Below are 15,826 nucleotides of genomic sequence, written 5' to 3' on the forward strand. Positions count from 1 at the left end.
TCTGCCCGGTCGCGACGGGCGGGGCCGGGCGGAGGCGGGAGGGATGGTCAAGAAATTCCCGGGAAATTCCTTTCCATTCCAGCATTCCCTGCCCCCTTTCCTTGGGTGCTGACCTCTCCGGACCCCGGGAAGGAGAAATGAAACGCTTTCCGGGTTTCCTCGCGTCCCTTCTCCAGCCGCGGGCCGCCTGGGGTTTGGAGCGCGTCGGGGGAGCAGTAAGGCCGGCGCGCCGGAGTTCGCCGCCTTCCCGCGGGCGGGGAGCGTGTCCAGTCCCAGGCGGCGACTGGGGCTCCGGGGCGCGCTGCCGCTCGGTCCCACAGCTCGGGGAGGCGTCCCCCGGCTTCGGTCCCGTTCGGCTTAAGCCGGTGTCACATGAGCGGCGGGGGAGTGGGAACCCGGGGAGTGGGCGGGGGCGTGCGCGCCGGGAGGGGGCCGCCCAGTCCACCTATATGCGCCGCGGCCCGGCTGACGGATGCCAGGAATTCCCAATGAAAGGCGATGGGGGGAAGTTTGGGCAACTCGGCCTGGCCAATGGAGAACCTCGGGAGGGCTCTGCCCCTTCCCCCCGCCCCCGCCCGCCTCTGCTCCCGCAGCGCGAGTGTGTCCGCCTCGCTCACTGTGCGTGGAGATTAGGTCCCAGGCAGGCAGTCCGCGAGCTCCAGCAGCCGGCCGCCGCCACCGCCGCCAGCAGCAGCTACCGCGAGCAGCGCCGCGGCGGAACCGGGCGCAGGGGAGCGAGCCCGGCCCCGCCAGCCCAGCCCAGTCCGGCCCGACTCCCTCCCCACGCCGGGGCAGGAGCAGCAGCCGCCACCGCCGCCCCGAGAGAAGGTGGAGGAAGAAATCCAGCTTGTAGCACGCGCGCACCATCATGGACCATTATGATTCCCAGCAAACCAACGACTACATGCAGCCCGAAGAGGACTGGGATCGAGACCTGCTCCTGGACCCGGCCTGGGAGAAGCAGCAGAGAAAGGTCAGCAGCAGCCCCAGCACGCCGTAGCACCCCGGCCCGGCCCGCTCCGCTAGCCGCGCTCCCGGCTCGGAACGGATTCCAGGCTCGCACGAGCGGGGGCGGGGGATGCGCGGCCGCCGCGAGGTGGGGTGTTGGGTTACAGGCGCGGGCGGAAGCGGGAGAGCCCCTTTCCCAGAGCCCGCGAACGCCGGAGCCCAAGCGCGGGGAGGTGGGGCCGCCGGCGGGCAGGTCGCCTTGGGGTCCGCGATTCAGGCCACCCGGCTGCAGCCGCACCGTCCCCGCGTGGGCAGGGGGTGGAGGGCGGTGCTTGGGAGGCTGGGGCTGAGCCGTGGCGCGGTGGCTGCTTGCTCCGGATCGATTTTCCCTTCCCTTCCCCGCCCCCTGGCCGCCTCTCCATCTGGCGTGCGGTGGCAGCGCGCTTCCTGGGCCACCCTGGGCTCCATACCTGCAGGAGGCGAGCTGCACGCGACTCTGCACCTCCCAACCCCAGCCCGCAGGCCGAGGGGAAAGCGGGCGCCGCAGGGGTTGGCAGCCGCCTCCGGGTCTGCCTGGAGGTGGACCTGCTGGAGTGGGTTGGGGCTGAGGAAACTGGGGGGGCATAAGCGGGTTCTCCAGCTGGCCCTGTGGGGGCGGGGTCAGGACGACCAACCGTTTTATTGCTTAACTCAGCTGCCGGCGGAGATGGGGGTTTTGCGTCTGCGTCCTGCCAGTCCGACCCCCGCTTATTCTCGGGAGAAGGCGAATTTGGGCAACTTGATCTGAGTTGAAGGGCTCCAGGGCAAGAGGTTGTTTACTGAGATATTTGGGGTCAGTCAATGGGGAACCCCTGCTCAGCCACCTTCCCCAAGAGTCCCAGACGAGGTGTGCCGGGTTCGCACCCTCCACGGGGGCTGGGCTCAGAGCTGGCGATGGGACCTGGGCACAGTGGCCAGCGGCAGGAAGAGGTCAGAAACCACTCTTGTGGGGAGGGAGAGGAGGGTGCCCCAACCCTGCCTCTGCTTCCTGCCCGCGCTGTGAGCTCTTGCCCCAGGCGGCCACGTACCCTGAACACCCTCCTCTCCCCCCCTCCCCCGCTGTCCGCTCCCATCCGGTCCCTCCTCATTTCATACCCCCCCCCCCCCCGGAGATCTGGGAATGGGGGGGACAGGATGGCGCGTCCCTTTGGATAGTGCGGTTAGGGCTGGGCTTGAGGGAGAACGCTCATGTCCAAAAATGGTAACATTCATTCCCTTTTTTAAACTTAAAAGGGGGGGAGTTTAGGGAGCCGACTGAAGTTTTTTTTTTTTCAGCCAAAGGCATCCTGTATTAGCTCACTCAGGAATCCTAAGCCCTGAATCGGCGCCCTTTTTACTCACTTCATCAGACAAGCAGAGGTAATTTAAAACACACGCACAAAGGGCTTCCTCAAAGCCCTGCGACCTGAGACCCAGGCCGAAGCTTCTGCTGGGCCCAACCCTATAGGGCAACGGCAGAAGGTCCCCGGCTTCCAGCTGACTTATTTACAGTATGGCAGTTGCTTAAACACCCCTCCCCCTCTTCCTGTTGTCCCCCCAGGGGGAGCTGCGGAGAGGCTGTGACAGCCCCCCACTCTGGGGGCTTATTTCCTGGGGCATTCGGGCTGTTGGTGGAGGCTGAGAAATGGAGTGGTAATTTGGAGATTATCAAGAGGCCAAGGCAGGGGGCCCTTTTTAAATTTCAGGGTGAGGCCTTCATGAGACTAGATTTTAAATTGGACAGGAGGGGGAGGGATTAGGGGGGTGGATGTCTTGGGATCTTCCATGGGAGTAGAAGAGACATTCCTGTTTACTGAGCACCTACTGTATGCCTAGATGGGGCAGGAGTGACAGGACTGTGGGATGAAGTTCCTGGGGGGCAGAAATTCCTGTCTCCTCAGCGTTGCCACTGGACCTGCTCACAGTATTCCGTGGTATCGAATGAATGAATACATTAGATATAGTTGGGGAGGAAAATTGTATTGTTTCTATTTGTGTGTATGTATACACATATAGACTCACAAACCCCTGATCAGGGTGGTGGGGGTGTGCACCAGGCCTCTGGGTAGCCAGGTGGGATCAAGGTCATCTGGGAAATGTGGTTATCTGGAGGGCAGACTCAACAGTTGTAAGAGCTGGCTCTGGCTGATGTGAGCCTGGCACACCTGAGGTTGAGGAAATGAGGGGCAGAGGGAGAAGGGACCAGCCCCGAGGCCCAAATGGTGCATGATGGGACTGGAATGCAGCCATGTCAGGGGCAGGAAGCTTCCCCTCACTTGTCCCTTGGTGGCGAGGAAGGCAGGAAAGCTGGGCTTGGCATCCAGAGCCTACAAGGATCTCTGGACCAAGGGGAGTCAACCCGTGCTTCGGTGGGTTGATGGGGTGGGGGCCGGGGGGGCGTGGCACAAGCTCCAGGCCTCACTTTGAAAATCCAAGGTTTTTTTTTTTTGGCCTGCCATTAATTCTGTTACCTTGCATGGGCCTCGGTGAACTTGTCTGAAAATTTCACCTCGTTTTCAGCGGGGTGGTAGGTATATAAGGAAGTGGTATTAGGTGTGGGGGATCGGATCTGAAGTAACTGGCTGCTTTTCACAGCCTCCCTGCTGATCGTGGGAGGTCAGAGTTGAGTGGGATCAGAGCAGACGGGTAGACAGAGGAGGCTGACCATTGCAGATGGAGGCAGCAGAGTGAGTGTATGTGGGTGGGTGGGTGGGAGGACCCAGTGCGGTAGGATAGGAAGGCCTCTGGGTGGGAGGCAGAAGGCCCTGTTTTTAGCCCTGGTGTGTTCACAACAAGAGAGACTTTGGTCCAGTCGTTTCACTTCTCTGAGCTTTTATTAGACTATTCAACACATAACTTTTGAGCAGCTACTCTGTCAGGCCTAGTTCCAAGGGCTGAGGATAGAGCGCTGAATGGTACAGACAGGTGCTTCCGATCTGTTTCCTCCTCGGTAAACGGGCCACATTCCCGTCCTGCCCTGCCCTGCCCTGCCCTGCCCTGCCGATCCCCAGGGCTCTTACGGGCATCAGATTAAGTGATGTGGTAGGAAGCACTTCCTTGGTGAATGGTTAGGCCTGATGCAGATGCAGGTAGAAGTCTGTGCAGGCAGGAGGCATGACTCAAAGACCTGCATTGGTTGGCTGTGGCTTGTCCCTTCTTCAAAGAATGCTTTCTTGCAGCGTTCCTTGGGCTTGACTCCCTGCCTCCAGACATAAAATGCAGTGGATTAGGGAGTTTGCTGGCTTTCACAGTCTTCCTGACCTTTGAGGCTGAGCTCTAAAGCCACCTTTTAGAAGGTAGCAGGTCTGAACGCTCGTCTTTTCGAGATGACTGTAGCCCCCAGTTTTTTCCCTCACCCACAACCTCATGTGAGGCCTGCTGGATGCCAGGCTAGCTGGAAAGAGCATGGACTTTGAGTAGCATCCTGGCTCTACACTTTCAGGCTTGTGACCTTGGGCAAGTTACTGTAACCTCTCAGCCTCCGATTCCTTATTCATAAAAAGGAGCTAATACCCCCACCTGCTGGGTTGACGAAGATTTGTAAAATGGCAGCTTTTGGTTGTTAAATTTTATTTTCTCTCTTAAATCTTGGAGGCTCTGGTTTAATGTGGATTTCCACAGGTGCCAGTCCTGTTTTTTTTTTTTTTTTTTTTTTTTTTTTTTAAACATACGTAACTTAATCAATATTTGTTGAGCTAATGGTGTTGAAACAGAGAGGCATTCACCTGGCAGGTAAATGAAGGTGGTTGTAAATAGTTCCGGCTCTGGAGTCTGTACCCACATCATTCCAGGTCACAGGAATATGTACCACCTTGTTTTTTGTTTTTTTTTTTAAATGTTTTTTCAATGTTTATTATGTTTGAGAGCGAGAGAATAAGCAGGGGCAGAATGAGAGGGAGACACAGAATTGGAAGCAGGCTCCAGGCTCTGAGCTGTAAGCACAGAGCGCAACGCAGGGCTCGAACTCACAGACCGCGAAATCGTGACCTGAGCTGAAGTCGGCCGCCAAACCGACTGAGCCACCCAGGTGGCCCTGTACCACCTTGTTTGTACTCACTGCTGGTCTGCAGGACCATCACAGGAGCTAGCTGATGAAGGTGGAGGCCTGCAGAGAGGGGAGGCCTGTTTTGGAGGGGTTTACATGGGGAGGAACAGGACATCCACCTGCCTTGGAGGTTAGGACTGCAAAAACCAAACTGATGCCTGGTGGAAGTAAAATGTCCAGGAGGAGAGAATTGGCTCTTGTTCCCATCCTCCTACCCCTCACTCTTGTGCTCTCCTGCCTGCTTCACTCCGTGCCCATGGCCATGGGCCCAGCGCTCAGCCTGTCCTGTTTTCTGCTGAATCCCTAGTGCCTCCTGCGGGGTTAGGCCTGTAGGGGGTCAAGAAATAACACTGAATAAATAATTGGCATCAACCTGGGGCTGTATCTAGACATGCTCTGGGCACACTGGGTTCAAATCTCAGCCCCTCCACTGACTACCTATGTGATCCTCGGGGGATCACTTACCTGCTCTGTGCCTGATGATGCCAATGGGGAAATGAGTCTAATAATCGCTCCTGCCTGATTTAGTTGAGTGGAGGTTTAAACCAAGTAATGTGTGTAGGGAATTTAATACAGCACCTGACAGTGCGTGCTCAATAAAAATGCATGTTAACTATTTTGAGGAGCCAGAGTTTCTGTGGCCTTTACCCTGTATTCTTTGAGATAAGGTGTAGTATATAAACCCATCTTAGAAGGAGCCCACTCCTAGTTGGCTAGGAGTGTATGGAGTTGTGTTCTCCTTGACCTCGGACCCTGACGTCATCTCTGGCTCATTCGGTGTCACTTGACCTTTCTGATTGCTCAGTCCCTTCACTATAGAATGGTGTAGAATCCCTTGCTTACCCTTTGCCTACATTTTGGGTATCCAGGAGAAACAAATGAATGTGACATGCTCAAAAGCTTTGTAAGTTGGTCACAGTACAGGTAAAATGACCTCAAAGTATGAGTGTCTTCTAAAGGAGACAGCCTGAGGGCCCCTCGGTGGCTCAGTCGGTTAAGCGACTGACTCTTGATTTCAGCTCAGGTGATGATCTCACGTTTCATGAGTTTGAGCCCGGAGTTGGGCTCTGTGCTGACAGCGTGGGGCCTGCTTGGGGTTCTCTCTCTCCCTCTCTCTGCCCCTCCCCGGCTCACGCTTGCTGTCTCTCTCAAAATAAATAGGTAAACTTAAAAAATACACTAAACTAAAATAAAGGAAATACACTAAACTAAACTAAAATAAAGCCTAGAGTGTCTTCAGGCCCTACAGTCAAATAGCTGAGGGCATTCTTTAGCCCCTGCCCAAACCTCCCGGTAGCCTACCAGCCCTGCTTTGCCCCAGGGAGCTGTCTCTGGCTGCCACCCAGCCTACCCTGGGACAGATGTGAGAAGGCCTGGAGCTTCCTGAGAACCAGCTTGTCCAGTTTTGAGGAATGATGAGATCTCCAGGAGCTGTTGGTCACTGAAGATGGGCTTGTAGGAGTGACAGGCTAGCAGGCTCCTGCAAGGTCCCTGGTCACCAGCCTTTTCAAACGAAAAAGGAGCAAACTTGTTTCCTGAAGCTCATTTCTTGAGAAGGGGCTGCTAAGGCTGTGCTCCGTGGAGTGGGGGTGGGGTGGGAGGAGGCCTGGGCCCCCGGGCCCTTCCTTGTGGGGCGGTTTTAAGTGTGAAGAGGTCAAACCAAAGGGGTGTCTTGTAGTTTGTTGTTTGTGGTTGGGATTTGGGTCTCCCCTTTCTTTCTCCAGGAAGGCCTGGGGCTGGGCGCCTGGCCAGTGGCCACAAACCGTAAGCCTGGCTTGAGGACTTGTCACACAAGACCTGGTGCCTCTTGTGGGTCTGGAACCAGGGCGGGGCGGCCCAAGTCTGAGACTTGAGATCTGCTGCTGGGTGTCTCTGGAGAAGAGCCGATGTCTCTGCTCGTCTACCTTCTAGTCCCTTCTTTGTGTGAGAACATCAGTAATTTCTCTTGGTAGACTCAGTCAGTGAGCATTGGTTGAATCCCTGTTGGGTATCCGATGCTCCACCCACCTGGGGTCGTGGAAAACCCATGGTTTAGATGGAGAGGGAACTGGAAAGGTAGAAATCACACCGGGCAGTGCCACAAATGGCCAGAGATGTGGTGTTGGTCTCTGTGGGGCAGGATTCGAAGGTGCTGCTGGGAAGCCTCCCCTTTCCCTGACATCTGGGCTGTGTGCGCGTGCGTGTGCATGCGTGCATTCGTGTGTGCGTGTGTGTGTGTGTGTGTGTGTGTGTGTGTAAAAGAGGGTAGGGCAGTAGGAGAAAGGAGAAGGCTGGAAGGGCAGACCAGAGGGCAATGATGTGTAAGCTGCTGCAGGCTAGGGAACACCCCCTCCCATTGTTCTCATCCTTTGTCCTTCTTTCCCGGTCAGCTTTGTCCCTCCCAGAGCTGAACTCTCACCTTTCTGAGAGGCCAGTCTGTTTGTACAGCTCGAGAGCCCCACACCTGTGCAGGTGTTGTTGGGACTGTCCCAGCCAGTTAACCCCACCTGAGCTGCCCCAACGTGTAACCTACCAAAGCCTTTTCTAGGATGGGGTGTGCAGCCAAGGGGCTGTGGTCTCAGGGCACCTTCCCCACCAGCCCTACTTTTCTCCCCTTTGTGTTTGCTCCTTGGGCACACAGCTCTGCAAGGGCCCAGGGAGCTGGGCTCAGTTACTCACCAATGACTCTGGAGAGGTGAGGTGGGCACTTTATCCACATTTTACGGATGAGGGAGCTGGCTCAGAGCAGCTGCGTAACTTCCAAGATCACAGAGCCCGTGAGAGGTGGGCAGTGTGGCTCTGGCATTTCCCTCCTCACCGCTTTGCTGCTTATAAAAGAGAGAGATGCTTGCGTGTCTGGAACACTGACCGGAGAAGACATATACAAAAACAAAACCCAGTGATGAAAACATTCTGGAATTAGATAGTGGTGATGGTGGCACAGCCTTGTGAATACACTAAAAACTATATACTAAGTAAACTAAAACTTCCTCTAAATATGTATACACTAAAATATATGTAAATATAATCTAAATGTATCTAAATATACTAAAACCCACTCAAACGGATGACTTTTATGGTATAATTCAATCTTAATTTAAAAAGCCTCAGAAAATGCTAAGTAATACAGAGAAGAAAATGACAATTACCCATCCTCCCACCTCTGAAGCTAAGGGACCTCACGGGAGCTTCTGGTGCTCTCTGCCTCCTTGTCCCTCTTCCTCATTCGTGTCTGTCCACCTGTTCTCTCCTGCTGACCGTTTACTCTAAGGTCGGGGATCCAGGTTCATGGTGTGTGAGTGGGAGAGCCGCCGAAGAGGTAACTAATCAAGAGGGCAGCTTTCATAAAAAGCTTGATGTGACCCTGTGCTTGGAGACTGCTTAAGAATGGATCACAGATAAGCCCAGGCAAGTAGAAGGCTGGGGTGGGGAAGGAGGGGGTGGCTTTCCTCATTTCCCCCAGGTAGAGTCCCCACTGCACCTGCACCTATAGACCCTGTTGGTCTGGGAGTGCTTCTCACCTTCTGCCATTCCCAGGGTTAATGGGGTCCACGTGGGGCAGCTTTCCCCAGTCCCGAAAAGTGGGGGGGGGGGCGCGGTCCTCCCCCAGGAGGCAGCTGCACTGTGCTCAGGGTTGCCTAGCAATAGTAGGAAGAGGTGACTTAGCCCACTACAGAGGCGGGAAGAGAATTAAAAGCAGCTGGGGATGGAAATCCGGAGTAGGTGCAGAGGATGCTGTTACCCTGGAAACTGCCTGCTTGGTCCTTGGCTGTAGCGGGCTACTTTTGGGCTGGTGTCTGCTCTTTATTGAGAGGTTTTGGGGTCCTGTCCAGGCCTGTCATCTCTCACAATGGGGGGGGGGGACCATAGAGAAGCCCTTGTTGCACATGGCTTGTATGGTAGATGTGTTCTGTCGATGGGCCCCATTTAACATTCACAACAGCCTTGTAAGAGATGTGGGATGCTCATACCTGATAGACGAAAATCCTGAGCTTGGAGACATAACATGCTCAATGACTGCAGAGCAAGAAGGGCCTGGGAATGAAGGTACCCTCGGTCCTTAAGGGGAGCCTTACGTTTTGGTTTAAAGCATTGCCTGGGGCGCCTGGGTGGCTCAGTCGGTTGAGCAGCCGACTTCAGCTCAGGTCATGATCTCATGGTCTGTGAGTTCGAGCCCCGCGGCGGGCTCTGTGCTGACAGCTCAGAGCCTGGAGCCTGCTTCGGATTCTATGTCTCCCTCTCCCCCTCCCCTACTCATGCTCTGTCTCTCTCTGTCTCAAAAATAATAAAAACATTAAAAAAAATTAAAGCATTTCCCAAACCCATGATAGGAGATAATGTAAACACTGTCCACCTCCCAGAAAGGAAAGAGAAGGTGAGAGAAGGATGACTAGAAAGGAGAGTTAACTGTTTTGTACCAACCGACCAGTATTTGGTAAGAATGTTCCCCAAATAATAATAGTTCATACTGTTTGAGGGTTGCATGGTTTGGATTACCTCCATCCGTCAACCCTTTGAGGAAGGTACTGTTACTTTCCTTTTTGCAGACAGGGAAACTGAGACTCAGTGAGGTCAAGTGTCTTGCCCAAGATCAAACAGCTAGTAAGCCAGGTTATGCATGAACCCAGGCACACTGACCTTGGAACTCGACCCTTCACTAGAAACGGACAAACCTTTTGCTATTCCGTAGTTTATGTTTTGAGGGACAAGGCTTATATAAATGAAATCGTAAGGAACGATTAAAGGTGCTATATAATCAAGTACTCATTACATGATTCATGATGTTTTAAAAATAAACTCCACCCCCAATGTGGGGCTCAAACTCACGACCCTAAGAACAAGAGTCATGCGCTGTACCCACTGAGCCAGGCAGGCGCCCCATGATTCATGATTTTTAATATTTATGCTTTCACACGTGGTTTTCTCTTCGTTAATCACGATGAGCAAACTTGTCAGGCCTTCTCCCCATTTTGTAGACAGGGCAAATAAGGCTCAGAAAGGTTCAGTGACTTTACCAGGGTCTCCCCTGCAACCTGAATGGAGGGGTAGAGCTGGTTTTGAATCCAGGTCTTTGACTGGAGGGTCTGTAGTCTAAGCCAGGTGAGCAGGACCTTTCTGAAGTTACTTTTCTCGGTTGAAAAGGTAGGGGAGCGTTCTAGTTGTATTTCTACCCATCTAAAGAATAACTGACGGGAATACACTCAGGTCCCCTGAACCTGGAGGGCCCTAGGTGTCCCTGGTGGCCCCTGTAAGAGCTGACTCCAGCTTTTGGGGACTGGCTTCCCTGCTTTCAGATTCAACCATGTCCCTCCTCTGTTCCTTCAGCCTCACCTGTTCATCTTCCCTTTGTTTGGTCACCAGGGGAACAACAGGCTTTGAACCAGGTAGCTGAGGTGTTTGTTTTGCTTTTGAAAGCTTGTGCACATGGAACGTGAAGTTGGAGGTTCTTGTTTAAGCCTTGAGGCTGGTAAAAAGTTGGTGAGGGAAAGTTGGTGAGGCTTAGGTTGTTGGGAGTGAGCCGTTCTGGCTTTTCCGCGCTGTGGACCAGGCCACAGGACGGCACGGAGGGTAGGGCAGTGTCCTTCCTGGCCCCCGGTGTTGAACCTTTCGTCTCAGGGTCTAAATCAGAGGCCCCGGGGGGTTCAGCTGATGGTGGAAAATCGATCCTTGGGGGAAGGGAGCTTTTGACAAGCTGCCTCCTCTCTACCTTGTTTTTCCTGTTTCTTCATGGTTGATACTGTGGGGTTGTTCAGAGCCCAGTCACAGGCCTGTGATTTGAGGCCAGGCCGGGGCTTGCAGGGGAGCATTTTTATGGGCCCAAAGATTTATTTTTTAAAAGCCATGTGTAAAGCTGATTATAAACGGATGGGAACAGAATGGAGTGATGCTGAGCTCTATTTTCAGATCCTCTGTAGGTGAACCGACAGGAGGTGGGGGGGGCACGTCAAGGTGGGTGGCCTGCTTCAGGCAGGTCTCCTCATGGAACTTGGCTTTGCATCTTGGAGGACAGGCCGCAAGCCTTGTGCTCTGGTGGGTGGGGGCTTGTTCCAGCCAGACTCTCTTTTCTCCTTATGTCCAGCGTGGGAATGGCCACACAGCCTGTGGCTTGGGAACGGACGGAAGTGGGGCTTTTACTTCTAAGTGCCAACACCAGGAAGTAGGGTCCCCGCCTGCCCCCCAGTGCAGCGTCTGCAGGGGGGTGCAACTTTATGGAGGTTCTGTGGTCCCGACAGCAGTGTCTGTCCGGCTGTGTGAGCACGGCTGTGCGTGTCGATGTGAGTGCAGGCACACGTGTGTGCCTCTTTGGCTCTGAGAAGCCCCCCTGTTGATTTTGGCCACTGATTTGACTTTGGCAGAGGAGTGGCTCCCTTTCAAACGCCGCAGACATCCTCCAGATAATACATAATGGCACTTTCCAGTAGAGCTCCCCATTTTTCGGAAAGGCCTTTCTTTCCAGGAACCCGAAGTGCTTTTCCAGGCTTGGCTCTGGGAACCAGGAGGAGGCGGCTCATGAATCCTGCATTCCCGGAGCAGGGGAAGCGGGGCCAGACCCCCGGTTTCCTGCCCTTTATCCTGGATCCTGGCTGGGACTGTCGGGAGGTAGCTTTGCCTGCATGAAGCCCGGAGGCCTCTTTTTAATTTAGATGTTTCCCCAAACTTTCGTCTCAGGTGAAAGCCACTTTGTTGTTGTGGTTGTTGTTTGTCTTAAGCTATAGTTAATTGAGAGGTTCATTCTATAATTAACTTTCAAAAAATTAAGGAGTGCCACTCTGGGGTTTCAGTTCAGTGGGCCTGTCTGGAGCTCCTCTACTAGGGGTGGTTGGCACAAGCATTAAGGCCACAGCGGGTGCAGGGGGGTCAGGCTCGGGACCGGCCCCTGATTACCTTTTCATGGAAGCCCCTGGCTCGGAAGGCCCCAGCTTAGGCCCAGGCCCAGGCCCAGGCCCAGGGAATGCGGAGCTGAGCACCCACCCCCAGCACGTGCCAGCCCAGTTCTGTGCCGTGGGCCACGCACACTCTAAGTGTTTCCCAGATATTAATTCATTTAGTCTTTGCAACACCTTATGTGATGGCTTAGCTGGAGGTAACGAAATTTAGAAAGGTTTGCAAAGGCTCAGTTGGTTACAGCTGTTTTTCTAGGTTTTCTGCTTTGGAGGCCAGTTCACAAAGGCCTTATAGGCAGAGGTAGGGTTCTGGTGTTCCTGTCCCCAATGCTGTTCCCTTCCTCACTGGAATTAACCGCTGTCCCGCATTTGGTGTTTTCTTTCCTCAGCGTTGGTTTATACAGCTCCTGCCTGTGTAGTTGTCTGTATCTTTGTGCCTGTTGAAAACTACATAAATGGGGGCGCCTGGGTGGCTCAGTTGGTTGAGCGTCCGACTTCGGCTTAGGTCATGATCTCGCGGTCTGTGAGTTCGAGCCCCGCGTCGGGCTCTGTGCTGACAGCTTGGAGCCTGCTTCGGATTCTGTGTCTCCTTCTCTTTCTGCCCCTCCCCAGCTCATTCTCTCTCTCTCTCTCTCTCTCTCTCTCTCTCTCTCTCTCTCCCTCCCCCTCTCCCCCTCAAAAATAAATAAACATTAAAAATTAAAAAAAAAAACCAACTACATAAATGGTGTCATACCCAACGTAGCAGCGTGCTCACATGCTGTTCTTTCTGCTCACACCGTTCCTGTGGCCTGGAGCTGTGGAGGTTGGCCTGGCTCCGCCCTGTTTTGTGGATGAGACAACGGTTGAGGCCCAGAGGGGCTGGGGGACTTGAGGGACTTGTCCGAGTTGCACAGTGGCTTACAGATGGCAGGTGGGACCGGAGGCTGCAGGCGGCTCTCTGTGTTATACCTGCTGCCATGAGCCCCCTCGGGGTTCGGAGACTCCCTGGTATTTGAGGAGGGAGGGCAGAAGCAGCCAGCCTCAGTTTCTTCTTTTCTTTCTTCCCACATGTGTTTTTGGCACCTGGCTCCCATTTCCTGGGTGGGGGGTTGGGGGGACCTACACCCTTGCCCGCTGCCCTCTTCCTGGGGCTCCAACAGTCAGCTTCTTAGGGGCTCACTGCTTTGCCAGTTTTTCTCCTCCCAGGATAGCAGTTGTGCTTTTATTGCTTCTTGATGAAGCAAATCTGTAATGACAGAAAGCTACTGTGAATTTGGGAATGCTTCTAAATGAGTTTGCATTTTATGTCTCACAGTGGTATCTTGCAACATTTGGAAGTCAGTCGTTCTCTGCACATAGAGTTTTGGAAGAGGCAGAGGTGGGGAGCCACAGCTGAGCCCTTCTTGGCCGGGGCCGGGGGGCAGCCAGTGGGATTCCAGTTATGTCTCCCTGTCCATGCCTGGTTTCCTGGCTCTGGCCTTTTCTTCCTTCTCTGCTGGCTCTTGGCCACCCAGCCCTTGCCTCACTCACTTAGCGCCTGGGTAGAGGATGGGCAGGAGGGAGCTGGAAAGGACAGGCGAGTTGGCAGCCTCTTGGCAGTCCTCATCAGAGTCGCTTTGGGCATTGTTGTGAAACTCTTGGCCCTGAGGACATTTGGAGGGTTCTCAGGGGATATCACCGATCTATGAATGACTTGGGGCTCCTTGGATGATTGGAGGTGGGTCTGGGGGTCTCGTGGGAGCCCCCCTAGTAGGGGGCTTCTGGAAGGCTATGCCACCGGGATCCAGACACATTCAGGCCACCTCATCTCAGAGCCTTGAAGCCTAGAAGGGTGGTTCTCAAACTTGACCGTGCATCAGAATCACCCAGAAGACTGCTTAAAATACAGATGCTGGACCCCATCCTCAGGGTTTATATAGGTCTGGGGTGGGGCCTGAGAATTTGTATTTTTAACAAGTGTGAGGGCACTGCAAAGCTACTCGCAAAGAAGATAGATACAGGCAAGGGAAAGCATTGGGGCTACTTTTGCAATCTGCCCTAGAGGTCTTTATGTAGATGGTGACTTTGCTGGTATTTAGTACCTCGTGCCTCCTCCCTCTTCCCCCCCTCCCAAATAAGGGGAAGTTGCGTTCTTTCTCTGTGGGGGGCGGGGGGGCCTGGACCTGGGGTGGGAGATGTGCTCCTGTACCCTGCGAGGGCGACTCCTCAGGAGCCTCCTGCTGGCACACAGTAGGTGCTCACCAAATATTAGATATGCTGAGCGGTGACCGTGGGTGCCTTAGAGGGGGTGGGGCAGCCACAGTCCAGCCGGAAATGTCTGGCGGATGCTGAGGTGTTGGGTGGCGATAGTCCAAGGCACCAAGGGCCGCTTTGGTGATGGGGCTGAATTGAGGTCCCAGAGGGAGCCCATGCTGGCTTCGCGGGCTCAGAAGTGTGCCCCGGAGTCCAGAGGAGGCCGGGGAAGCTGGTCTTATGCTTGAGCTGGGGTCCGAGCTCAGGATGACCTCAGCCCTGCCATGCTGCTCGACACCCCCTCCCAGGTGTCTGACCGAAGCAGGGTGGCCGGGAGCCAGCGCACCCACCCCCCTCCCCGGCTCCCTGGCAGGCAGTCCAGCTGTGTGTTTTCTTCTTTTGGCCAGCGGCCCACTTCAGATTCCTCTCCTGAGGTACTGGCCATGCTGACACGTCCTTCTGTTCCCTGCCCTTGTTGGATTTGGCTACGGCCCCTACTTCAGAAAATCTTAGGGAGTTTCTGGTCCTCTTATGTGGGCTTGGGGGCCTCAAAGGAAATAAAACCTTCCAGCCCCAGCACTGAGGGTTCTCTCTTCGGCGGTGGACGTCAGCAGCCTGCTGTCTTTAGCCACAGCAGCCGGGGGGGCATGGAACCAGACAGAACCTTCAGACCCCCCCAGCTCCCCAGCATGTGGGGCCCAGCAGGACCCTGGTCCACCTGCCTCCTGCTCCCTTCCTGTTGGGACCCTGGTGGGTGGCATTTAGGAAAGGACTAGATATGGAAAAACTGTCCTCTTTGAACTGTCAGTCCAGAGAGCTGCCTGGGAGGACCCTGTTCTGTCCCTTCGGAACAAGGACAGCAGTTGTGCCTCAGGTACCAGGGCCACAGGAGACCCGAGGTCTGTTTTTAGAGCTGCTTATGGCTGCTGTGTGATGCTGGATAAGCCACACCTGATCCTTACCTATAAAATGAGAGGACTGGGTTGAGGGGAGTGCGATGTTGGAAATGCCTTGCCTGGATTAGCACATGGAGATGATCTCTAAGGTCTGGGGCCAACGCCAGCTTTCTGTGTTTCTGTCCCCTTGATGGGGGTTGCTCAGTAGAGCCAAGGGCTTCTGGAGGTGATCTTGAGGTTGATTCCTGGGCTTCCCAGCCTGGCCCTGAAACTAACTATTCTGCTCATACACGGACTCTTATCTTTAGGAGTCTTCTGTGTCCTCAGCTGTCAGGAATTTGTTCCTACCCTCTAGGGAGGGTGTGGGTGGGGCCCGGTGAATGAGCTTCCCTTACGGGATCCGGTGGTGCTCTGTGTCTTGGGATCTGCATGCACTCACTTATTCTGGAAATGCCTGCTTAGGGTGTGGCCATGTGGGAAGCCAGGTGCCTGTGGAGGGTAGGCAGCCTTATTTGGGATTGGTGAAGGGTCTCTTAGCTCTGCCTTCTAGCCTGGGTGCTCCAGGTGTGGTCCTGGGGTGGGGAGAGTATCTGGGCCCACTGCAAGGTGGGCTGCTCATCATCGATCCGTCTTTGGTGTAGGCTTATCTGGGTCACAGGATCGGTGTGAGGTAGGAGAGACTGCAGGCTGAGCGGAGCCAGGGAGCAAGGATTTCAGCCTGGAATCTGCCCAAGGGACTGGTGTCAATAGGCAGCCTTGTCTTCTACTTTGTTTACTCCCAGGACCCAGCTCTAGCCCTTCTTTCTTCTGGAGCAGTTTGAAGAAATCAAGTCACAGAATGC

General features: G+C 54.5%; 1 protein-coding gene across 3 annotated transcripts in view; it reads left to right on the forward strand.

Annotated features, from left to right (window-relative positions):
• The first annotated feature begins 561 nt into the window (after nucleotides 1–561).
• The window catches only part of ACTN1 (actinin alpha 1), a 98,696-nt gene continuing 83,431 nt past the window's right edge, over nucleotides 562–15,826 (forward strand). For 2 of the 3 annotated variants that reach the window (XM_049612592.1, XM_049612590.1), the window contains exon 1: nucleotides 562–973. In XM_049612592.1, the coding sequence (XP_049468549.1) occupies nucleotides 869–973 (105 nt within the window). In that variant the 5' untranslated portion in view covers nucleotides 562–868. The remainder of the gene's footprint in view (nucleotides 974–15,826) is intronic. The other variant, XM_049612589.1, reaches the window with a different exon arrangement.

Source organism: Panthera uncia, assembly GCF_023721935.1.
Source record: "Panthera uncia isolate 11264 chromosome B3 unlocalized genomic scaffold, Puncia_PCG_1.0 HiC_scaffold_1, whole genome shotgun sequence".
Classification (NCBI taxonomy): domain Eukaryota; kingdom Metazoa; phylum Chordata; class Mammalia; order Carnivora; family Felidae; genus Panthera; species Panthera uncia.